This window comes from Cebus imitator, unplaced genomic scaffold (assembly GCF_001604975.1).
Source record: "Cebus imitator isolate Cc_AM_T3 unplaced genomic scaffold, Cebus_imitator-1.0 Scaffold63, whole genome shotgun sequence".
In the NCBI taxonomy this organism is placed as follows: Eukaryota; Metazoa; Chordata; class Mammalia; order Primates; family Cebidae; genus Cebus; species Cebus imitator.
Genome location: NW_016107378.1, coordinates 1,588,211 through 1,613,485, shown reverse-complemented (window position 1 = coordinate 1,613,485; position 25,275 = coordinate 1,588,211). Strand labels below are relative to the sequence as shown.

General features: G+C 43.9%; 1 protein-coding gene across 1 annotated transcript in view; it reads left to right on the top strand.

Annotated features, from left to right (window-relative positions):
- Positions 1 to 22,871, top strand: part of FTO (FTO alpha-ketoglutarate dependent dioxygenase) — a 412,690-nt gene extending 389,819 nt beyond the window's left edge. Inside the window, exon 9 of the mRNA XM_017530086.2 lies at positions 20,526 to 22,871. Within this exon, the coding sequence (XP_017385575.1) occupies positions 20,526 to 20,679 (154 nt within the window). The 3' untranslated portion in view covers positions 20,680 to 22,871. The remainder of the gene's footprint in view (positions 1 to 20,525) is intronic.
- The last annotated feature ends 2,404 nt before the right edge of the window (positions 22,872 to 25,275 follow it).

Here is a 25,275-nt window from a genome sequence, read left to right as displayed (position 1 = left end):
TGCAATCTGTTGTTGAAGGCAAGTCACAGAAAGGACCAGCCCAGACCGAATGTAGGAGTGAGTGCTGGAGGCGTGGTCCATTTGGGGCCATGTTTGGAGGCTGGTTACCACAAACACCATGTGCATATGCACAGAACAAGTGAGAGTGAAATCCTCATGTAACATTGCAGGAAACCAACAGATAATATCTAAAATTAAGCCATCAAAAAATGGTAAGCCGGGCATAGGGGCTCATACCTGTAATCCCAACACTTGGGAGGCCAAGGTAGAAAGATTACTTGAGGCCAGGATTCAAGACCAGCCTGGGCAACATCGTGAGACTCTGTCTCTACAAAAATAAAAAATAAGCCAGAAACGGTGGTGCACACCTGTAGTCCTAGCAACTCAGGAGGCTGAGTCGGGAGAATCACTTGAGCCCAGGAGTTCAAGGCTGCAGTGAGCTTCGATCATATCACTGTGCACCCCAGCCTGGTGACAGAACGAGACCCTGTCTCTTAAAAAGCAAACAAATAAAGAAATCATGGTACATGCATATTAGTTAGAGATACAGAGGTAACTACCCTATGAAACAAATCTGGGGGTTGGATGGACTAGAGTGGAGCAGCCTTGCTTTTTCATTATGAACCCTGCTGTGTCATTAGATGTAAACCTGTGAGTGGGCCGTGTTTCCATCATATTATAGGGGACTGGTCTGGAGTATGGGCTCTGGAACCAGACTGCCTGGGGCCACATCTTGGCTACATCACCCACAATCTTTGTGACCTGGGGCATATTATGTAACCACTCAGTGCCTCACTGTTTGCATCTGTAAGATGGGAATAATAATCATTCCAACCTGTTGGGGTTACTGGGATTATCACATGAGTAAAGCACTTATAGTGCCATCTGGCACATAGCAGTTGCTCAGAAAATGTTAGCAATTAACAATTACAACATTAAAAAAAAGAAAAAGGGCTGGATACTATGGCTTATGCCTGTAATCCCAGCACTTTCGGAAGCCAAGGTGAGAAGATCACCTGAGGCCAGGAGTTTGGGACCAGCCTGGGCAGCATAGTGAGACACTGTCTCCACAAAAAAAAATTTTAAAGAATTATCTGGGCCGGGCGCGGTGGCTCAAGCCTGTAATCCCAGCACTTTGGGAGGCCGAGGCGGGTGGATCACGAGGTCAAGAGATCAAGACCATCCTGGTCAACATGGTGAAACCCCGTCTCTACTAAAAATACAAAAAATTAGCTGGGCATGGTGGCGCATGCCTGTAGTCCCAGCTGCTCAGGAGGCTGAGGCAGGAGAATTGCCTGAGCCCAGGAGGCGGAGGTTGCGGTGAGCCGAGATTGCGCCATTGCACTCCAGCCTGGGTAACAAGAGCGAAACTCCGTCTCAAAAAAAAAAAATAAATAAAGTATTATCTGGGCGTGGTGGTACATGCCCATGGTCCCAGCTACTTGAGTAGCTGAGTTGGGACGATCACTTGAGCCCTAGAGGTCAAGACTGCAGTGTGCCATGATTGTGCCACTAGACTCCAGCCTGGGCAACAGAGTAAGACCCTGTCTCAAAACAAAACAAAACAAAACATTGAGAGGAAAAGGGAAAATTTGCAGGCAGGCCTGTAGTGAACTAAGGATCTCAGGAACCTGGATTCTAGCCGCCTGACTTTGCCACAAATGGGTTGAGCAGTCTATTAATCTTGCCTTTACACTGAGGGGGTAGGAGAGAAAATAAGAACCTCCCAAGAACAAAGACTCTACCAAATCTGAAATCTAAAATAGCGAGTCATGGCTGTCTAAAATTACCTTGCTGAAAAATGAGAATTCCCTCTCTTTGAGGAGAGAGGGCTAGATTCTTTACAGTTGAACCTATTCCTTCATTCTCACACGGTACCCGCCATGGAGAAAGAATTCACAGACTCACTCTCTGCCTGCCCAGAAGACCTTTCTGTTGGGAAAGAACTTTATAAATCACTTTAAGTTAGCATCCATAACTCCCAGACACTTACCTGAGACCCACTGAAAAAGGACATTAACTTGGAACCAATTAAATTGCTTCTAGTCGTTATTTGCTGGCTTCCTGCCCATCTCTCCCAGAAGGCTATCCACGTGGTCAACCCTACGTGAGACTGTAAGGAGGTTTACCTCTGCTTCTCACCCAGGGACTGTAGAGCTCATGGGCTTCTCTCTGCTTCACACCAGGAAGCAGCACACTCTATGCGAGAGGTGACTTCAACTATTATTCTCCTTAGAAGTAGCTGCATTGTAAAATACCTTTCCCTCTTTTCCCCATTCATTTGAACAAAATGAATTAATGGGAGACTTCCTGGCACTAGTCGAAAGCCAGAGCAAGAGTGTTCCTGGAGGGAACACCGTCCTGGGACCTGTCCATTTGCGCCGCATAGGCAGGCCACTTGCTGATGGCACGTACACATCCAGCCCTGGCCTCGGAACTTACTGGCAGATGCCTTTGGGCACTAGGACCTTTGTGAGTCAGTCTTCTGCTAGAAAGAACAGTTTAAATTAGGAATAGCAAGTTCTCCAGGTCTTGCAGTCTCGCCTGAGCTAACCTATCAGCTGGCGCTGCAGAAAACGCATAATGGAGCCTCCATAAAGTATTCTGTGCCAACTCCCAGGTGGTCTCGGCTGCAGAACTGTTCTTCCAAAAAGTGTAAATTCTAACTTAGCAGTCTGCTGAGAAGCCTGGCTCCCTGGCAGGCTGGGCACGGGGCAGGAGGTCGCAGCAGCTAATCAAGCCCTTGCTGTGCTGTCCTGACTCACCGCCGAGCCCTGGCCCAGTCCCAGCTGACCCCACTCCTGTAATGCTCAGTGAGGAGCCGAACTTCTCCATTAATCGGCCTGTTTGCAGGAGCTGGAAAGGTGACTTGTAACAGGCCTCTTGTTCCCAGACTCCTCTATAATGACATTCTGCACAAGCAGATGTCGTCCTTTGATTCCTTATGACCTTGTGAATTTTGGCAAATGAGAAAGCATCTGGGATCCACAGTGAGGGCCTAAGGGTGTCTTTCCTACAAAGAGCCACTGTCGTCCTCCACCCCACCCTGCCTTCACCCCCATCGCTACCAGGCACGTGGCAGGGACATGGCCTCGCTCATTTTCCCTGTTGGAAAAAGGCTTCTTCCCGGAGCCAGGGGATTTTGAGATGAGGTGGCCCGGACCGTCCCATGCTTCAGCATTTACCAGACGTGACTTCGGGTCCCTGTGGCTGTCTCAGCTTGACAGATGAGAAAACGCTCTTGCTAAGTGCCCTTCCCAAGGTCACCCCACAAGCAAACACTGGTGCTGGGAGAATGAGATCACCCCCAGACAGTGAAAGAACGACAGACCCACGCTTTCAAAGCCCTCAAGTGTGACACTACACCAGCCTGTTGGCCAGAGAATACAAGACAGTAAGTAATAAATAGATAATGGCCCATCTCTCCGCTTGCTTTCTCCTTAAAGATGCCCAGGTGAGAAACTCATGGTTGTGATGATTAATTAATAAGTCCGCCCAGTTAACCTGAAGTTTGCAGGCCACACTGCAAGCCTAAGGCGGTCTCTTTGGCAGCTCATCCTTCTTTTCCGAGGCTCCAGTGGGCTTTATTCAGTGGCGGCATTGCTAGCAGCACAGCAAAAACTTCATTCGGGGGACTTCAGAATTTGGCCTGCTCTCAATTGAAGTGTGATGTTTTAAAACTCTTTTCAAACCAAGTCATTTCAGAAGCAAACCCAGCACTGACTCAGAAGGCCTGTTCAGTCTTCCGTGGCTCTCAGCGTATAGGATTACCCATCTTCCTCAGCCTGAATCCGCAGCACCAAAAAGAAAAAGAACAGCATAAATTGGATGTGAGTTGAGTTCTGAAGATACACATCAGGTGGACTTGGGAATACAGGGAGGCTTTGGCGTTACTTCTTCTTTTCTATGCCAGTGCAAAGGCGAACAATACATCAAAGCCTTGAAGACGATAAGGTTCAGAGCCTTCCCTCCCTCCCAGCCCCAGAGCGCGAGTGGCCTAGGAGGCCACCGAAGAGTCTTAAGATATTTTGCTTCATCAAACGAATACTGTGTGTAGGTAGAGCACAGAAGTTTACTTTCATGAGATGACTCAGTTTCTAAAGGAATCTAGAGGCTTTCTGCGGAGCCCCGTGACATAGATCCTTTATTGTTCTCCTGCTCAAAACCCTCCGGTGGGTCCCCATCTCACTTAGAGTAAAATCCAGTTTTCACAGTAGCTTCCAAGAGCCCAGACTTCACTGACCCCATCCTCTCCGTCCCCTCTCCTCATCCCCTTCCTCCAGCCACAGTGGCCCCTTTGTTGTCCCCTGAGCATGCCCAACCCTTTTTTCTTTCTTTTTTGGCAGAGACAGAGTCTAGCCATGTTACCCAAGGTGGTTTCAAACTCCTAGGTTCAAGCAATCCTCCCACTTCAGCCTCCCAAGTAGCTGAGACTGTAGACTCATGCCACCATGCCCGGCTAATTTATCTATTGATGTTTTGTAGAGACAGAGCCTCACTCTGTTGCCCAGGCTGGTCTAGAACCCCTTGACCTTAAGAGATCCTTCCGCCTTGGGCTCCCAAAGTGCTGGGATTACAGGCATGAGCCACTGTGCCCAGCCCTAATGCCTAACTCATTTCCACTTACAATATACCCTTCCCCCAAGACAAGTGTCCATCACAACCACCCTAGCCTAGACTCTTCCCCAGCCTCTCTCTTCACTCCTTTTTTTTTTTGTTCATTTCTTTGTTTGATTTGCTCCAGAACACTTAATCTCTAGCAAAAATTATCTTGATATTTATTTGCTTACATTGTGTGGCAGAGATGTTGCCTTCTCATCCTATCTCACTTTTTCCTTCTTCCTTAAAGTCTCAGTTTTGACGGGGAAAGGGAGCAATGTCCAGCTAAAATCCCACACTTCCCAGTGACCAAGTTCTAATCAGTGAGACCCAGATATAGGGGGTTACTTGTGCTCTTTTCAAAGAGGAGCTAGGGCATATTTTAGCCCTCTGTCTTTTCTGCTGCCCCTGCTGGGGACTCAGATATGGTGGCTGAAGCATCCTGGCCCCATAGTTGACTTCAGGGATGGCAGCCATGTGCTAAGGATGGCAGAGCAGAAAGGTGGATGGAACAGCCTGGGTCTCAGATGTCTGTGGGCTGCTTCTATGTGGTATTCCTTTGACTCCTTTAATGTGAAATAAAAATAAGCTCCCATCTACTTCCACCACTGTTATTTCCAGTACCCCTTGAGAGTGGCTGAATACAGTTTATAACTGTTACATGTGTTTATTACCTGACTTTCCTGCTAGAATGTAAGCGCCACAAAACCCGGAACTTAGTGTAGTTCACTGCTGGATCTCTAGATCCTGGTACTTAGTAAATATTTGTTGAATAAATGGACACTAAAAACAGGAAAATCATAGAAGTCCTTCTTCCCAAATCCTGGCTTTATCAGTAGGCACTTAGTAGGCATCTTCTTGATCACTGACCCAGCGGCATATATGAGCCAAAGCAATGTTTCTGCATGTTAGCTGTAGAAAGAGTGTCATTCATTTCCTAGGTGCATAAACTGCAGACTTGCTTTGGATTTAAGACCAGGACACTTAGGACATCTGTGGAGTTCGGGTGCTTATAAACACAACAATCCTGATGCTTCAGTTGCCTGGACTTCTTCCCTTTCTACAAAACAGCTACACCAAAATATAATTGTGCTCCTATCATAAAACATCCATAGGCAAATGGAGCAGTTTATTATCTCTAACCCTGGAATGAAGTGGCAGCTTAAAGACTCCATAGGTTCTTTGGCTAGAGTGAAATAGTGCCCAGGAAGTACTGGAGTCTATGACACGTATGGCTCAGAGGATTAGAACTTACCTGCAAAAGTAGATTTTGAATCAGAGTTTAAGAGCGAGTGGTAGTAATTCCAGTTTTATCAAGTTCAGTTTAATTGAAAAGCGTTGGACTAGTGAATGACCTAAGTTTCAGCCACAGTTAATATGACTTATTATTTATGTGGTTGTGTGACCTGGAACAGGGCTTCCACTTAAGGGCACTAATCCCTTTCACAGGAGTGCCACCCTCATGACCTAATTGCCTCCCAAAGTCCAACCTTCAGATACCATCACATTAGAGGCCAAGAGTTTAAGATACGAATTTTCGGAGGACACAGACATTTAGTCCATAACAGATGATTGTCACTGCTCCAAGCGATATCAGCTGTGTTGTCCTAGGGCTGGAGGCCTCAAGATGGACTCATGTGTCTGAGGCCTTAGCACTAGCTATGGCCTCATTTTCAAAACTGGGATTATACCTTTCCCACCCTAGTAGTGAGGATCACATGGAATAATGCATATGGATGTTAGCCATAATGTTGATATGTAAAACTCCAGTTTTTTTTAGAGATGGAAAGTCCTTTAGGGATGGACTAACTCAAGTCCTCATTGTACAGATCTAATTAATGACAGCCAGAGAGTCACAGTTTTGCCCAAGATCACAGGGTAAAATAGTGGCAGGACTGGTCCTTCAACTGTCGGACCAGTGTTCTCACTGCTATACTCCTATACCATCCGACTTGTTATGTTGTTATTTTTCTTTTTTTCTTTTTTTTTTTTTGAGACAGGGTCTGGCCCTGTTCCCCAGGCTGGAGTGCAGCGGCATGATTACTGCTCACTGTAAGCTCGACCTTCTGGGCTCAAGTGATCCTCCTGCCTCAGCCTCCCAAGTACCTGAAGTAGCTGGTACTACAGGGTACCGTTACTTTTACGTGCCCAGCTATTGCTTTTGCTTATCATTGCTATTAAAGTGCTGTGTAGCAGGGAAATCAGCTCCCTGTTACGAAGATCTAATTCAGCTGCAAGATGCTCTCAATCACTTGTGCATTCCACAGTATTTATTGCTGCTACCATGTGTCAAACTCTGCTCTAGGCTTGGAGGATATAGCAGTGAGCAAAACAGACAGAAATCCCTGCATTCAGAGAGCTTAGCTCATGCACATGTGCACACACAGACACGCACAAGCACACACACAAATGGCGTCAAGTGCTACAGAGAAAAAGAGAACAGTGAAGGAAGATGGGGAGTGCTAGAGTTGGGGGGCAGGGAGGGGAGATGTTTGCTGTCCTAAGTCAGGCGGTCAAGGAATGTCTCCCTGATTGGATTACGGAGTGACCTGAAGGGATGGGAGGAGAAAGCCATGTGGCTATTTTAGGGGAAGAGTATTCGAGGGAGAAGCAGCAGCAGGTTCTAATACCCTGAGACTGCTCTTGGTCTCTTCAAGGAGAGCAAATAAGTTGGTCTGACTGGAGCACAGTGAACAATGGGATGAATGCAAGGAGAGGGCGGAGAATCAGGGATAGGAATGGGTCCATCATGGAGGACCTTGTGGACCACTGTAAGAAGTTTGACTTGGACTCAGTTTTTAAATTTGTGCAAAGCGTACATTCATCAGAAGACTGAAACGTCCTTGATAAATTAGCATTTTTCCTTTGACCCACCATTTTCTCCCTAATCTTGAATTTGAACTGTGTCACACAGTTGGTATTGGATGCCACTGAGTTCCTTACCCTGAGTGACCTGTTAGCGAATATTTCTAAAGCAGAGAAATCCAGTCGGGCCCAGGAACCTCGTGTTCTGAATAAGGTTAAAATAAAACTCCTGAGGTGTTTCTCGACATCCAAAAACCAATTAAGCAGGTTACATGGAAGTATTTCTAAAAACAGCAGTACAGTGGAAGGAGACTGACAGGTGGGCAGATGGAGGAACCATCAACTCACATTTATTTCACAGCTTACAACTCAAATGAGCATTCCAAAGTCAGAACAGCTGGCCTTTTATTCTGTAAGCCATTGTCCCTTGCTTTGCTTATCTCTCAGGAGTATGAGTGGATTATACTCACTGGCAGTCTGTCTGTCGGTCTTTGACTTTGCAGGGGAAAATCCTTTGTAGAAAAACAGGCTCTTTGTGTAAATCAGATTTTTCTGTAATGTCTGCCGCTTCCCGCAGATTGAAGTTTCTAGATTCTGGAAATGGCATTGGCCTTTTAGCTTTCATTTTCATAACTGTATTTATTACTTATGTGACTGCTATTATTTACTCAGAATCAAGTTGATTCTCATAAATGGAATTGAACCACATAGTCAAAAAGCACAATCTTCTGCTTTGCAAGAAGAAATGTTTTTTAAAATGTTGTAGTGCATTTAAAAATCACAGCCACCTTGGGTTTCTAATTAGACATTATTCTGGAATCTTTCTGAAGTTTGAGACTGTCCCATGCAAATGTTACTTTAAGTTTCAAGCAACAGGGAAGTCATGAGATTGGGAAAGGGTTATCTTTTGTCAATCATGGTCCTTTGTGGAGTTCTGTGGTGACAGAGGAGAGACCATATTCTATGGCTGAAAGGAGGGCTTGATACGACCCGGTGGGGATTTTGTTCCAGTAATTGCATCAAATTGGCCCTGCTGCCATGTCATAGGTATAGCATGAATATCATTCATTAAGTCATGCGCCTATATGCCTTCCCTCCCCGTGGCTGAGTCACTAGCAGAATATATTTTCTTCCAAAGTGTTTGTTTTCATTGTTGCCCTTTAAAAATAATGAGTTCATTCTATTCCCTTGCAAGGAAAGTTACTGTAGACTGCTTTGAAATTGTATATCTTTTGTTGAGCACATTTCTGCAGTGGTTCCATAGCTTTGTGTGCTGGGGAACCCAACCCGGCCTCTCTTAAAGCATCTAACCAAGCAGCCTCCGACTTGATACTTATAATCGTCCAGGCCATTTGACCTTTATATTGTTACCCTTGGGCAGGTAGAAGTCATGCAAGTTTCAGGTGACCCTATCATGTGACCAGAGATCAAAGGTCAGCAGCTCCTAAATGTTCGGCTGTCAAGGTAGCCCATTCATCACTATCATTATGTAACTGACAAGCCAAGAAATGCACCAGGGATAAAATTATTCTCAGCCCTCTACCTCCTGGGTTTACGCCCCAGTGGTGGGCCAAGCAGTCTCACATATTAAGTGGTTCCAAGGGCCTGCCAGAGTCCCTGAAGTAGGGGGAGGACTTCAGGAGACGTGTTCCATGTGCTGGCCCCTGGGAAGTCACCAGCTGCCTGCCTGGGGAACCAAGTTGCCGGTCTACAGGAGTCGACCCGGAGACTGGTCTTCTCTGAAATGGAGCTGAATTGAATGTTAGTTCTTTCTGGACCCAAAGACACACATGTGTGTCCCCCACCACAGCCCACTTTTAGCATCTTTGTGGTCGTTTGTGGCAGATTGACCAACCAGCCTGATCTTAAGAGTCACTTATGAAAATGAAGATTCTCAGGACGTTCCTCTGAAGTCTCAGGACGCCCCTCTGACTTAGGACCAGGTGCCTTTAGGAAATTCAGTTTCTAACAAGGGCCCAAAATGATTCTCATGATGTCTGTGTTTTGGAAGAATGCAAAGTGCTTGATATTTGGAGTCAGACAATTTTGGCTTCAAATCCTGACCCTATCTCTTGTTTAGCTATGAAATCTTGGATGGGTTAGTTAATCTTCTGGGTCTCAGTTTCCATTTTGAGGATAAACATTTAAAAAGATGTGTAGAATGCCTCGTCTTTATTATTGTGTATGGGTTTTTTGGTTTTGTTTTGTTTTGTTTTGTTTTTGAGATAGGGTCTTGCTCTGTCACCTAGGCTGGAGTGCAGTAGCACAATCATGGCTCACTGTAGGCTCAACCTCCTAGGCTCAAGTGCTCCTCCCACCGCAGCCCCCAGCTAGCTAGGACCACAGGTGCCCGCCACCACGCCTGACTAATCTTTTTAAAGTTTTTATAGAGATGGGGTTTCGCCATGTTACCCAGGCTGGTCTCGAACTGCTGAGCTCAAGCCATCTGCCTGCCTCAACCTCCCACAGTGCTGGGATAACAGGCATGAGCCACTGTGCTCAGCCTTATTGGCTCTTTTAAATGTTTTTATTAGTATTCTTATAATCCCTTTGGGGTTTGAGGAGACATCATCAAAAGAGCTTTGGTATGAGGTACAATGTCTTTATAACCTCTCCCATGACAACAAAAGTCTCTGAGAAACCTACAGGGGCGGTTTTGAGAGGGCTGGGAGAAAGGCGGTGCTGTGAGGATTACATGGGCTCATCACGTGGCTTGGGAGGTGGCCTGGTGGAGCCTGCGCATTCTAGCAGTAGAAAAGGCAGAGCACTCCTCTGGACCCCTAAAGAAAGAGTGGAGTTGCCTTTGAACTATTCCATGACCAAAGAGTGGCCCTGGCCTCCAAACCAGCAAGGGGCTCTTGCATGCCTTATGTCTGCATCTTCTGGCCTCCTGGAGGTACCATCTGAGCACCTTTAGCCCTCACCCCAAGGTCCTCTTGTATAGAGCCTTTACCATAGGCCAGAGGAGCTGTGTTTTTTTTCTTTTTTTTTTTTCACTTTTATTTTAGGTTTGGGGGGACGTGTGAAGGTTTGTTACGTAAGTAAACATGTGTCAACGGGAGTTTATTGTACAAATTATTTCATCACCCAGGATGTTAAGCCCACTACCTAATAGTTAACCTTTTCTGCTTCTCCTCCTCCTTCCATCCTCTCCCCTCAAGTAGACCCCAGTGTCTGTCGTTTCCTTCTTTGTGTTCATAAGTTCCTATTGTTTAGCTCCCACTTATAAGTAAGAACATGCAGTATTCGGTTTTCTGTTCCTGTGTTAGTTTGCTAAGGATAATAGCCTTCACCTCCATCCATGCTCCCATAGAAGACATGATCTCATTGTTTTTCATGGCTGTATAGTATTCCGTGGTGTATGTGTACCACATTTTCTTTATTCAGTCTTTCATTGATGGGCATTTAGGTTGATTCATGTCTTTGCTATTGTGAATAATGATGCAGTGAACATTTGCATGCATGTGTCTTTATGGTAGAATGATTTATATTCCTCTGGGCATATACCCAGTAATGGGATTGCTAGGTTGAATGGTAGTTTGGATTTTAGCTCTTTCAGGAATTACCATACTGCTTTCCACAATGGCTGAACTAAATTACACTCCCACAACAGTGTATAAGTGTTCCTTTTTCTCCACAACTTCGCCAGCATCTGTTATTTTTTGACTTTTAATAATAGCCATTCTGACTGGTGTGAAAGGAAATCTCGTTATGGTTTTGATTTGCATTTCTCTAATGATCAGGCTATTGAGCTTTTTTTCAGTTGCTAGCTGGCCACATGTATGTCTTCTTTTGAGAAGTGCCTGTTCATGTTCTTTGTCTACTTTTTAATGGGGTTGTTTTTCTCTTGTAAATGTGTGTAAGTTCCTTATAGTTGCTGGATATTAGACCTTTGTCAGATGCATAATTTGCAAATATTTTCTCTCATTCTGCAGGTCATCTGTTCACTCTGTTGACAGTTTCTTTTGCTGTGCAGAAGCTCTTAAGTTTAATTAGATCCTTCTTGTCAACTTTTGTTTTTTAAACTCTGGAAGCAAACCAGGCAATACCATCCTGGACATAGGAACCGCCAGAGATTTCCTTTCAAAGATACCAAAAGCAATCACAACAAAAGCAGAGAAACTCTTAACCATGATTTGCAGTGGGAAGACACTCTGGTTCCATAGCCAGGATGATGGGAAACCTTTACCAAAACAAATCTCTTCTTGGAATCCCAAGTTGGAATTCTAAATGTTCTATATCATGAAAAATAACAATAAGCTGGGCACTGTTTTGCACACCTGTAATTCCAGCTACTCGAGAGGCTGAGAAGGGAGGATCACTTGAGTTCAGGAGTTCTAGACCAGCCTGGGCAATATAGTGAGACCCCATCTCAAAACAAAACAGAAAACCCTGATGTTCATGACTATTGGACTATATAGTATTGTTAATAGTATATTTCAGGCAAACTGTAGGTCATGTAGGTGCTGAGGGAAATAATTAGGAACTGTGAAAACCATTGTTTATATAGAATATGTCTTTCGAGTTCCAAACAAATATGGAGAACGTAAGCCATTGACAGCAGGTGAGCACTGCCTGCCCTGGGTATAGACCCACAGGAGGGACACTAATTATGCTGATTGGCCAAGATCCAGGCAGCAGAGTTATCCATGCTAAATGGAAGAAAGATTTCTTGGCTAGTTGTGGTGGCTTATGCCTGTAATCTGGACACTTTGAGAGACCAGGGCAGGAGGACCACTTGAGCCCAGGAGTTTGAGACCAAGCCGGGCAACCCAGGGAGACCCCATCTTTTGTTTTGGAGACCCCAAAACAAAAATAGCCAGATGTGGTGAAGCATGCCTGTACTCCCACCAACTTGGGAGGCTGAGGATCGCTGGAGCCCAGGAGTTGGAGGCTGCAGTGAGCTATGACTGTCCCCTGCCTCTAAAAAAGAAAGGAAGGAATATTTCTTGAAAAATGGATGGTTATTTATGTGGCTCAATGGTGTTATCTTGGTATTCAAAAGCACTTCGGATATATTTGGTAGTCAAAGTGTTTTTAAAGCACCTAAACAGGCTCTGTTATATGAGACTTCTCACCTCTTCCCAGAAGTATGAGGCCCAAAAGTAGATGTATATACAATCAGAAGTTAAGCCAAGCCCGGCTTCTCAAGTGGCCATGGTTGAAAAACACTACCCACTGAAAAGGTGTATTGACCCAGGGGGAAAAACTGACCCCTGGGGAAAAGTTTGGCTTTTCCTCACTCTCTGATGTATGTTGACTTTACTGATTTTACTGATCCGGAAACATTAACATGTGGAACAGAGGCAAGAGGTGAAAAGCCTTTCAAAGGAAAAGTGAACGTGTCTTTTGTCAAAACTCATTTAGGAATTGGTTTTGCTTAGTGGTTCTGCAATAGGTAAACTGAGTTCTACAAATTTGACATGCTTACTTGATAAAGCCACCTTTGTCCTAGTACACCGTTATGATAACTGTAAGTATGACCGGGTAACTATTTACTTGTAAAGTTGTCCTCTGATAGCAGTGACAAAAGTCCAAGAAGACACATTACAAATTCATTAACTTGTTCTTCTCTTTTCAGAGGATTTAAAGTGTCAGGGGTAAGAGTATCATAAACTCAATTGCATACTGTTTTCACCACTCACTACGACAGATTATTTGGAGCAAAACACTGTAAGACTATGAAAAACGGTGCAATGGAGTGGCCTTTTCCTTGAGGTTAGATTTTAAATGTAGCGCTTAAGGTAGGCATCACGGAGGTGAGAATTATACCTGGAAATCTCTTCAGTTTGTACATCAGGCACTGACAGGGATTTAGATACCATGTTAATATGAAAAATACTTATCTTTAAACCCCAGAATCACTCTGTATGGCAAGTCGTTTGCCACACAAATATACAGTAGAGTGAAATGAACCTGAAGATACTGAATTAAACAGAGGACCGTAGCATCCCATATTGGTCTCACACTCCCTCCAAAGCATATAGGCCATTGAGGGGATTGTTGCCCTGTGACCTCGTTACTTCCTGCTGATCCTGGCAGGTGGGTTTTGCAGGTTCGTGTGGATTTGATGTAACACCAGTGTCTTCTACTGAGGCCTCTTAAGTCTTGGTACTGGCTTATGCTATTCAGCATTAGGAGAATGCATTATCATGTAGCTGATGCCCTCAAACAGACTCCTACTTAGCATTAGGCCAAGCGAATGTCAACTCCTTAAATTCAAATTCCAGAAAAAAACACTGACTTAAAAAAGAGGAGACTTTGAAACACTGAGTATTTTCTGATGCAGCTGTCCGTTTAAACTGCTCTAGTCTTTAGAAGTGTGATTTCTTTTATTTTTATTTGTGAGTGTTACAAGCCCTTCTGGCCAGCGTTGCATGATCAGCTAGCCTTTAAAAATAGGACTTGTAAGAAAAAGGATATTGAGGCATAAGTGTGCATTTTTATGGTACTTTACATATTTTAGAGTGCCTTTATATACATTATTTGATTTTATCTTCACATAACCCAGTAAAGCAGAGAAGCATTAACTTCAGTGTAATAGCTGAGGAAACGAAGAGGTTGAGATATTTTTCTCAAGGTCACCCAGGGAATATATTAATAATTGGAGGTAGTTTATGCCCTTAGAAGCTGAACATGTATCTTTTATTTTTATCGACTGTAGATACTTATGCTGTAAGAGCCTCAAAGTCATTAGAATGAAAAGAAGAAAACTAAATTTTGTCAGCCATCTGTCGTAATAATAGTCCTTCTAGAAACTGAAGGTAAAAACAACATTTGCCTCTTTCTTTCCTCTGAAATGATATGGAATGTGCTGAATATCTAAATTTGACAAGAATAGCTGAGTAGTCAATGGACGGGATCCATTTTAGTCCAAATGGAAATTCATGAAAAAGATGGAACGGAGTGAAGAGAACAACCAGCCAGATATCCAGGGGTCTGACCTGCCCTGGCTCTCCCGTGCACCATTGCCTCAAACCCTGAGTAAGGCAGCCCTCCCTCAAACTAGGGACCCAGATACCTATGCTGCTCTCTCCCAGGTTGTTAGGAAAGTAAGAAGCAGTGCTGTACGGATCGACATTATTTGGGACATTTAAACATTGTACAAAATGTAATTGTTATTTTAATTAGGAGTTGTTCTGCCCTTACCCATTGAAGAATTCCCTCTTAGGAGTTCATTTCTGTTCTCTCTTCAGTGGCCTATGCTTGGTAATATTTCTCCATCAAGTTCTAGTCTGTGTGTGTGTGTGTGTGTGTGTGTGTGTGTTACACTTGCTTATTCTGATGAATCTTTCAGCAGAAACCATTTCTCCTGAAATCTTTATCATTTCATCAAGAGTAATGAAATGTTACCTGTCCTTCTTTATTTGTTGCAAAATTTAGGGACAAGGAAGAAGACCGTGTATGTTTTCTTAAAATCAATGGCCAGCACATTACTGTAAAACCTATTGATTAAAAACACAAAGTATAATGTTAGTCATTTAGTCTGTGAAGTGATGCAATAAGGGAAGAAATTTATCCTTTGACTCTTGCATTAACCTTTTATTGACTGCTTGCATACCCATAATTAACACACACTTTAGCTAAAGTGGTTAATTTTAGCATGGTGACCAGCGTTCACTAATGTAGCTGCAATCCCGATCATCTAAATGTAAGTGCAGCCCTGAGGGAAATCAGCAGGCAGTGAAGCCCTTCATGAGTTACACCTTGGTAGGGGGGACCTCTGGACAATCTGCTAACAGCCAGCCCGTGTGACACCTTTTGGTTGCTTCCTGTTACGTCACTAGGTCATTCAGGGAGAACCACTCCTAAGTAGCTGAGCATTTTAGGGGGTGGTTTATAGAGTGCTTTGAGTCAAAATAATGTGAATTTAGGCGGGAGAGAGAGAAAGTATATATATTATATATAGTATATTATATATATACTTTATATGTACATATAGTATAGATTATCTTTAATTATATGTATTTATTATATAATTATTTTATATATTTTATATATTCATTATGTAAGCATATAATTATATTTCATGTGTTTAATACACAAAATATTACATATTGTATTATATTTCATATATTTTATAATATATAAGTATAAATAGATATAATTATATAATAAATGCATATAATTATATATTTCAATAAATAATTATATATAATATATACTATATATATTTAAGTATATATAATTATGTATTTAAGTATATTATATAATAATATATTAATATAAATATATTGTATATAAATATATATTATATAAAAAACATATGTATATACTATATTATGTATATACTGTATCTCTCTCCCTCCTAAATTCATATTATAAATTCTCATTGTATATTATATATGTAATATGTATAATAAAATATATGTAGAATAAAATATATAGAAAATATATTTATTATATTGAAAATACTTATATATAAAATAATGGGTATACATATAAAGCATATGTATACAATATTTCTGTGTGTGTGGCGTGTGTGTAATTTTCCTTAGTAGTATGAAACATTTGTGTGTGTGTGTGTGTGTGTGTGTGTGTGTGTATAATTTTCCTTAGCTCTCCTTGAACTGCTTCATGAAAAGGGCAGTATTTTCTGAACAGATACAAGTTTATTTGCTAACCCAAGAAGCATTTTTAAAAAATGAGATCTTTCCTTAGGATAGGATTAGAGAAGACAGGGTAGAAAGGAGAAACTGTAACTTTCTTCCTGTTTAGCTGGTTTCAGTAGGACTTGGGGATGACACTGAGTTGAGAGAATCTTGTTAACTTTCTTTAGCAAGAATATCCAGCCCTAGTCCTGAAAACTGGCTTATTTTCATGCAAAGGCCAGTGTGGATGGACCAGCATTCCCTTGTTTTCTGGGCAGAAATATGTCCCAGATCGTGGGTTCATACCCAGGTATTCTCTACACACACTACACCGTATCAGCCACAACATCTCAGTTTGGAGAGAGACTCTGCATCCACTTGGCTTTGGCAATAGATGTTGGGAAAGGCAGAAAGTAACTGAGAGAAAGGAAGCATGGCCAGCATATCAGCTAGGATTCTTTGGGCTGCAAGTGACAGAAAAACTTAAACAATAAAGGCTCATGAAACTGAAACATCTAAGTGAAGCGCATGACCCAGATGATCAGACAGCGTTGTCCAGGGCTCAGCCCCTTGCTCTTGCTGGATGGCAGCAAAATGTTGATGACAGTTCCAGATCACACATCCTAATTGTTCATAGGACAAGAGAGGAGAAAGTCAATTTAATTTAGCTCCGATACCAGTTCCCTGTTTTATTCTCTTGATTTTGCCCCATATTGGGTCACGTGCCTCCCCTTAAGCCACTCCCTGTGGCTAGGAGAGTGAGATGTGCTGATGTAGCTTAAGCCAATCAAGGCTCCCCACTGGCTGTTGAGGTGGAGCCAGTCTCGCCCACATCAAGTTGTGAAGCATGGGGAAGGGGCAGATTCCCCACAGGAAAATCAGAATCCTTTTGGTGGGAACGGTGGGAGTAAATCCAGGACAACAAATGTCCATTACAATCAGTATTCCTCACACATTTCATAAGACAACTTGGGTCCCCTTTACTTTGCAAAAGAGATTATAGAATATTGTGGGTTAAGAAACAATCCAACTTTATTTCCTGTTAAATGCAAAATCAACTAGAACAACCACCATTTAGAAGGCCAGATGACAGCACCTTTTTTCCATCCTAGGTCTTCAGGGACAACTACTGATCCCTTGTGAAGCTGAACATTTTAGCCTGGGACTGGAAAAATTGTAAGGCTTGAATACATAAGCCTTAAGGTCCTGGAATGTCACAATGTGATAGGATTTAGCCTTAGGTGACATTTGATTCAAGCCAGAAAGAGCTGCTCCTGTATCCCCAGAGCTTCCCCTAGAAGGAGTCCATCTAGAGGTTACCCACTCAGTTAATGCGAAGGAAGGAGACCGCCCACGTATAATAGGCAGCTCTCTCATTGGCGTTTCTCATCTGCCACTGAAGTAGAAGTAACAATAATGATAATATTATTTAATAGGTATTGGGTGCTTGTTATGTGCGGGAAACATTCTAAGCACTTTCTGTGTATAATTCGTGTAGTCTTAACATCAACCCTGTAAGTGAGATACTGTTGTTACCATCACCACTTGACAGACAAGAAACTGAGGCTGAGTGAGGTAATGAAATCTGCCCAAGATGTCATGCCCCTGGAAAGCAGCAACTTGGCAGTCCAGAGAACATACTCTTCACCACTATGCTGCAGTCTCCCTGCTTCCCATCTTTGGAAACTAAGATCCAACAAGGAAGAGTGAGTGATTGGAGCAAAAGAAATGAAACTCTAAAGGGGGATGGATGTGTCTTCAAGTAATTCCCAGCCTTCTCTTTATATGCTCTGCAGTCTGGCATGGTGCTAAATCACACAGTATCATTTGAGTTGGGGCTATCTGTCCTTTTTCATGGGTAAATTCATCACCTCCAATAACGAGCCCTCTGCTGGGGCCTATCACTATCATTTGGAAATTGGCAAGGAACACTGGACATCAAAGGAAGAATTTTAAAGCAATCTTGAAATTTCTGAATGAAGGCTCTGAAGAAAGCCAACAAAGGTTTCTACTCCTGGCCCAGATGGATGCAGTGACTATGTACAGCTTGCCTGTCTGAGCCTGATGCAAAGGAGCCACTTCCCACATCAGCCAATCTTTTCTTTTTTCTTTCTTTTTTTTTAGAGACAGAGTCTTTCTCTGTTGCCCAGGCTGGAGTGTTGTAGCATGATCTTGGCTCTCTGCAACCTCCGCCTCCCGAGTTCAAGTGATTCTCGTGCCTCAGCCTCCCAAGTAGCTGGGATTACAGGTGGGCACCACCACGCCCTGCTAATTTTTGTATTTTTTAGTAGAGACAGGGTTTTGCCAGATTGCTCAGCTGGTCTCAAACCCTTGGCCTCAAGTGATCTGCCTGCCTTGGCCTCCCAGAGTGCAGGGATTACAGGTGTGAGCCACCACGCCTGGCTGCAGCCGGTCCTTTGATGAGAAGAACAACAGCAGAAAACTGTGGAACAGCTTTGCCCAAAAGCAAAGCCATTGGGATTGGGAAGCTTGTACAACGCAGCATAAGCAAACCTCTGCAGCAAGCTTCAGCATGTTTAATACTTTCTCAAAGTATAGAGGCAAAACCCATTTGACAGGTGAAAAAGCATCTCTATTGACTTTCTACAAACCTTATGATATTCTAGGTGGATCGACACTTATCATAGCCCTTTAATCTGCCAGCCCAGATAATGTGTGCACGGATAATTTATCCACTGTGAGATTGAAATGCTCAATTTGGAATAACTTTCCCTACCGAGTAAATTGAGCATTACTCTAGGATTCTGAGGCAGAGAGAAAGCACAATTTGAAAAGCTTTGCAGAGTTCCTTTGTAATTAGTCACAGCTTTCCTTGCATATTAATTTCCCTTGCATCCCTTTCAAGTGGTTTAGAGACAGTCTCTGGAACTACAGAGATGCACCCTCAGAACCACGACAGCAAGTGGCATGGTCTCAAACACCTATGATTAAGTAGTCCCCAGAACGCACCCTCTGTTCTTCAGTGCAGTGTAGCTTATCAGTGCAAACAGTTTAATATTTATGCTAAGAGGATTGTCAAAAGCAGCTTCTGTTGCTTTAATTCTTGTTTTAAATAAATAATGAGAACATTTAAACACATTACTCTTCTTGGGGCCCCGGGGTCAGCTAATCTTATTATTTATGAAGTGATGTGCTACATAATAGTACTTACTGCATGTTAACAGACGCTATTATCAGGGCCTGATGCAGAGAGCCGAAGATATATTAGAATGTTATATGTAATGTACGACGGATTGAGTGCATAGGATGCCGGTGTAGCAATTAACCACATGCGAAAATAGGTGTAAAGTTGAAGTATGTTTTCCCAGGGGGATTCCCCTCACCATTAATAATTCCCCAGAGAAGAAGATGTCTTTCAGTTAGGAACCCTCTCTACCATCAAGCCTGGAAATGGGGCCGGGATATTCCATCCTTTGATCTCTTCATAGTCAGTCCTACGCAGTCAGAAGACAAATAGTGAGCATGGCCACTTTTTAATTTATTTAGACAAAAGTGCGGGGAAGGCGGGGCTGGAGACAGGCACGTGCGCGATGCTCCCAGATGTCCTCAGAGTGTCTGGTTTGGGTGCACACATTTTCACTGCCATGTACTCCAGGAGAGCAGAGAAATTGTTCATTCCTTATTGCAATGCATTTCCTTCTCTCTGACCCTCGTTTTGCAGATAAATAAAGCTAAAGCCACTGAGTTTTCCCAGGTCACTTTTAAATAAGCCAGTCTCTCTGAGAGATAGATGCCTGCCAAGGTATGAGAACGTTGCCCCACTTTTTTTTCCTATGAGTCTATAATTTAGCTGCATATGATAATTAATTTCTCTACTATTGATGAATAATCCATTTAATAAAAACCGTGATTTAAGTGTTTTCCTTAGGGACTAACTCTTGCTAGCCTCTTAATTTAATTTTGTGGAAGTTTTTCCCACCTCTTCATCAGTGGAAATGATTATTAACCTCTATTTGCATATATCCTTATAAATCGGTCTCTCCTTGGAGTGCCTTTTTCTGAGCACAGCAAGCTGGGACACTTATAAATCTCCAGGATCTCCTAAGTCAATCCCGGCCTGTAATATTGTTTAATCTATTCTTGGACGTTTTAATGCAGTAAATTCAATTTAATCTTTCCCAGTAATCTAGTAATACATCGCAATCCCACAAACATTTAAATCTGATAATGGCTTAATCACACACTTTAAATAACAGTTGAGATAATGAAAAAATAATTCACCATTTTAAAGGCAGAGTAACTGAATTTCCCTGATGACTGGCTCCTACGACACCACCTGAGATAATACACACCTGGGAGTCAAAGCAAAGGAAGCCCCAGCACCATCAGGAACGGTCTTTCTTCTTATAAACACCTGCGTTCCGCCTGTAGACTCATTCGATCGTCGCCATGACCTTCACCCTGGAGGACTGTTTTTGGAGCATTGGCCAGTGTTGCTCCAAGCTTCCTGTAGGTTGGGGTCTTGGGGTCTCCTCCCGTGGATTAATTTCCTATTTGTAACTCTTCCAGGTGCCAGTCGCGAATTGCCCGAACTTTACCTGCTGATCAGAAGCCAGAATGTCGGCCATACTGGGAAAAGGATGACGCTTCGATGCCTCTGCCATTCGATCTCACAGACGTCGTTTCAGAGCTCAGAGGTCAGCTTCTGGAAGCAAGACCCTAGAAGGAGCACCAGTCTCAGGCAGAGGAGAAAAAGAGATCTTTGGCTTTTCTCCTCCAACCTTATCATGGGCTTAAGCAAGGGCAGGGGAGACTTCTCTTGGCCCCTAGATTGTAGCATTGAGGTCCCAATCCAAAACAGCTAGGAAATGGTGCCCATGCATTTTGAAATGTTTTAAAATGACCCTATGTTATAGTCTGATTGGTGTTAAACAAGACCTCCTTCCCCAAAAAAAATCATTGAGATTTTAAAACGTGAGCCTTTCAGCCCCGGAGGTCCAGGTCAGGTGACAGGAACAAGCCCAGCATATGACAAAGACTAATCTACTTTCGTCTTTCCCAAGCTTTTTCAGAGACTCTGGCGTGAACCCAGCCCTCTGGGGAAAGATAGAAGTTGGAGACCTCCATCCTAGTCTCTCTCACACCCATGGTGCTGTCCAATATGGTAGCACTAGCTAGCTGTGGCTACTTCCATTTCAATTCAGTTTTCACTATAATTAAAAATTCAGCTCTTCAGTTGCCGGGGCCGCATTTCAAGGGCTTAATAGCCTCATGTGGCTAGTGACTGCTGTATTGGATGGCACAGATACGGAACATTTTCACCATTGTAGAAAGTCTTATTGGACGACGCTTCTATAAAAACTTTGAGAGCAGGAATTCTCTTTTCCATTCCTCTGTAACCTCTATCCCCAAAGGCAAAGAAACTGAAAGAGAAATGACTCATTGAGGACTGGCCTCTCTCCTCTAAGACAAACCTAAGTAAAAGCCTGAGCTTTGAGTCCTACGCTCAGTGCACAGGAAGGAGATGTTAACAATTAAAATTAAGTTGATAGCCTGTCTTTAGGGAGTTTCCCTGATCTAATGAAAGAGACACAGCCCCATTTACATTATTTCACGGATTTAACCAGCACAGTATAGTTTTTTCTATAAGTCCCTCATTCCTACGTAATGACAGGTAGAACTGAGGGTTGAAGAACCTCAGTGCCCCATCCTGATGACCTTGGAGACTCAGAGACAATGGAGAGGGGAGCTTAAAACCTGGGCTTTAAGACTCCCATTAGCTCCCTGTGCTTTGGCATGTTAATATGCCTCAGTTTCCTCATCTGTATAATGGGAATATATGAAAGGCACCACTCCCAAGATGAAGATGAAGATGATCTAATAACAGACTTAGGACAATTTCCAGCACATAGTTAAATACCCAGGAAATACTAGTACTGTTACGTGTGGGTGAGATTTTTTTTCCTCTCTCGTTCTTACCCCTGCGCCAGTTTTTCTTGTGATGCCATTAGCACATCTCTCCCTTTCTGACCTGGCTCCTGCCCATTAGTGCCCCAGAAATCATGAGAATAGTTAGCCCCCCCTCCCCAGCCTGTTGCCTTCCCGTGTAGTTATTCACAGTAGCTGAGAAGTTGAAGAGCTTTTGCCTATTGAAGATGCACTGATAATAAACTCTTTCCTGCCACCAGAATTGCATTGATTCACGGGGTGCGCTCATTCCCATGCAGTTCATGGCCACAGAAATGTCACGTTAAGCAAAGCAACCAGGGTCTCATCATGCTGAGACTCGAGTCTCTTAGACCTTGGATTCATTCCCTAGTGTCTTTGAGTTTCAGTTTCCTCATCGGTAAGAGAGAAGTGAAGCACTCTCACAGGTCGTTACAGAGATCACATGAAATAACGTAGGCCAGGAGGGCGTGGCACATAAAAGTCACAGACGGGGCACCCTCGGGCCATCCAGCCCAGTGTTTTCTGTAGCCCCCATGATGTTCGTTTTTTGTTATATTCCATTAGGGGCCAATATTTAGAAATTGGGAGCTTTCACATAAAATTAAAAGGTCTGCATTTTCTTTAGAACGCAGAACACCCAGCAGTCCTAGGCCCCCATCCTCACATGGCAACAAGCTAAATAGCGTCTTCCTGCTGTGAGGTGGGACATGACCCAGCCTATGGTTTGCTGTATTCCCTCCTTTTCTCCATTTTATCATTTATTGTGACCCTGACCTGTGTCACCCCTTCATATGAGCGCTCTCCAAACCTGCTTGCTTGCATCCCCTAGTCGAAATGTTTTTTGCTCACCCCAGTATATGTGTGTGATTATTGAACTCTATTTGTAGACGGCTTGTACTAATGTCATGTGTACCACAAAATATTCATATACAATAAAAATATTAAAAGGATGAGATAAGAAACCAAGAGAGATTCTGCTATTTTTTCCTTTTGCATGGATGAGCCAGCTTCACTGGCCTGGGTGTGACCCAGATGGAATTAGGTTTCAAAGTCCTCTACGTGGAGTCCAGGGATGCTCAGCAGGGTTGGAGAAATTACTACCTTAAGTGAATCAAAAAGGTGAGATTACATTTGCTCTGAAGAAACGGTGATCCCGGCACTTGGGAGGCTGAGGCGGCAGATCACTGGAGGTCAGGAGATCGAGACCAGCCTGGACAACATGGTGAAACCCCATCTGTACTAAAAGCACAAAAAGCTGGGTGTGGTCGTGTACACCTGTAATCTCAGCTACTCGGGGGGCTGAGACAGAAATCGCTTGAGCCCGGGAGGCGGAGGTTGCAGGGAGCTAAGATCATACCACTGCATTCCAGCCTGGGCCACAGGGCAAGAGAAAAAAGAAATGGTGATTTTCATTGAGCAGGTGTTTGAGGATTTCATGTGCTTTCCAGGGAGGTTTCAGGTGAGTGGAAGGAGGTGGGTAAGACCCAATAACAAGGCGGCTGGTGCGGGCAATGACAGTGAACTCATATCCTGCAGGGTCATGGAAAGGCTTGCTTCTGCCGGTGAATTGGAGGATTTTCCTGGAAGCACAGGCCCAGAAATTGCACCCTTCCCCTGACATGTGTGGATAAGGGACCACCTCCATCAGCAGCAGCCCCCACCTGCTTTCCTGCCAGGCCTCCCTGTGGTCCCAGCTATCTTGAGAAAAGTGATCTAAGAGATCCCTTTGCACTGAGGCACAACTGACTGTCCCGCCTCCCTCTCTTCCTCCCACAAACCTTGCTTGGCACTGACCACAGCCTCAGCAATGGGGCAAGTCTGGGGACCCCAGACAGATCTCTGCCCCCACTCAGGCTACTGGATGCGCTGGGATGTGTAGTGACCAAAACAGAAACTCACCTAATAGTGGGGAAATAGACAGTAACCAGAAAATCAATAACAAGATTGTTGCAGGTGGTTGTAAGTGCTAGGAAGGAAACCAGCTGGGAGAGGGACAGCAGGAGAAGATGGTGACTGACCAAGGGGACCTCCATCAGGCCGTGGGGAAGGGAGTGGTCAGGAAGAGCTTCCCAGGAAAGGGGGTGGCGGGCCCAGGCAAGAGAGTCCTGAGAGGGGGTACCCAAGGAAGCAAAAAGACCTTGAACCCAATGCTGAGAGGATCAGGAGAGGGAATGGGGAGATGCAGCGTAGCAAAGGCGGGAGCCGCTCGGGTTTTTTTCCACACACCCCAGGAAATGTGAAAGGGTTTGAAGCAACAAGGGCGTGGCGGTAACTTGGTGAGATATTTTTACACTTTAGAATGTCGCTCTTCCTGGATTCCAGAGGGTCTCTGAGAGAGAGCAAATGGCTCCATCCAAAGGAGCGGCTTTCCAACTGGGAATGTCCCCCTGGCTGGGTGAGATCTGAAGATGGGCAAGATGGCCTGCAGCCCCTCTAGGTTGCCCGCCTGCAGAGTTCACGCTAAACAGCACCTCCCCACCGCGCCCCAGCCGATCCTCACTGGTAGGTTCCAGCCCAACAGAACTTTCTAGACATAAAAGAGCAGGTTCATGGCATCACTGGTGACACAATTTTAGTAATAAGCTTCGAAATCCATCACTCACTGAATCAAGGGATGCCAGAATTGAGAGTCCATAGGCCCTGTTTAACGGACCCCACTTTCAGGAGATGGTGTTTTGTATGCTTTGAGGGAAGGAAGGTATTTTCCAATGCAACTTTTTTTTTTTTCTTGCTCTAGTTAGGGCTGACTTTACCACTGGGCAAATTGCATACATTTGGATCCATGCCACGCTAAATACTGTTTATTTTGGAGATCTGTCAGAAGCAAGCACATGGAAGACAAGGGGATTCTGGTTTGAAAAGGCAATTCTCATCCAGACAGATTCAAATGGAGAGGAGCGGTGCGGATTAAAATGCGCCGAAGTGGTAATGCCGTTTATCCCGTTTGCCTTTGTTACTCTGTGATTAAATGGTATTTTTAATTAAGTTTCATTGGGAGCCATAGGTATCGCAGTGGTGAAATCAATTTGACAACCATAAAGGGGAGAGACGGCACTGGTGTGTTGTGATGATTGCGGCTGTAGGGAACGCCGGGCAGCTTGCAGAGGATGGGTGGGAGGAGGGGAGCCAGCTGAGAATGACTTCCTGCAAGACAGCAAGGGCACCCCTGGGCCACTGCTGTGTTTAGGGGGCAGGTTTTGGGGGTTGTCAGGAATTCACCTGGTTCTCTTACTCAATAGATTCCTGGAAACTCCAAGAAAGTATCTGAAGCTCTGTTTCTCCATTCTCTTCTCTCTCTCTCTTTTTTTTTTTTTTTTTTTTTTTTTTTCTTACTCTGTCACCCAGGCTGGAGTGCAGTGGCACGATCTGG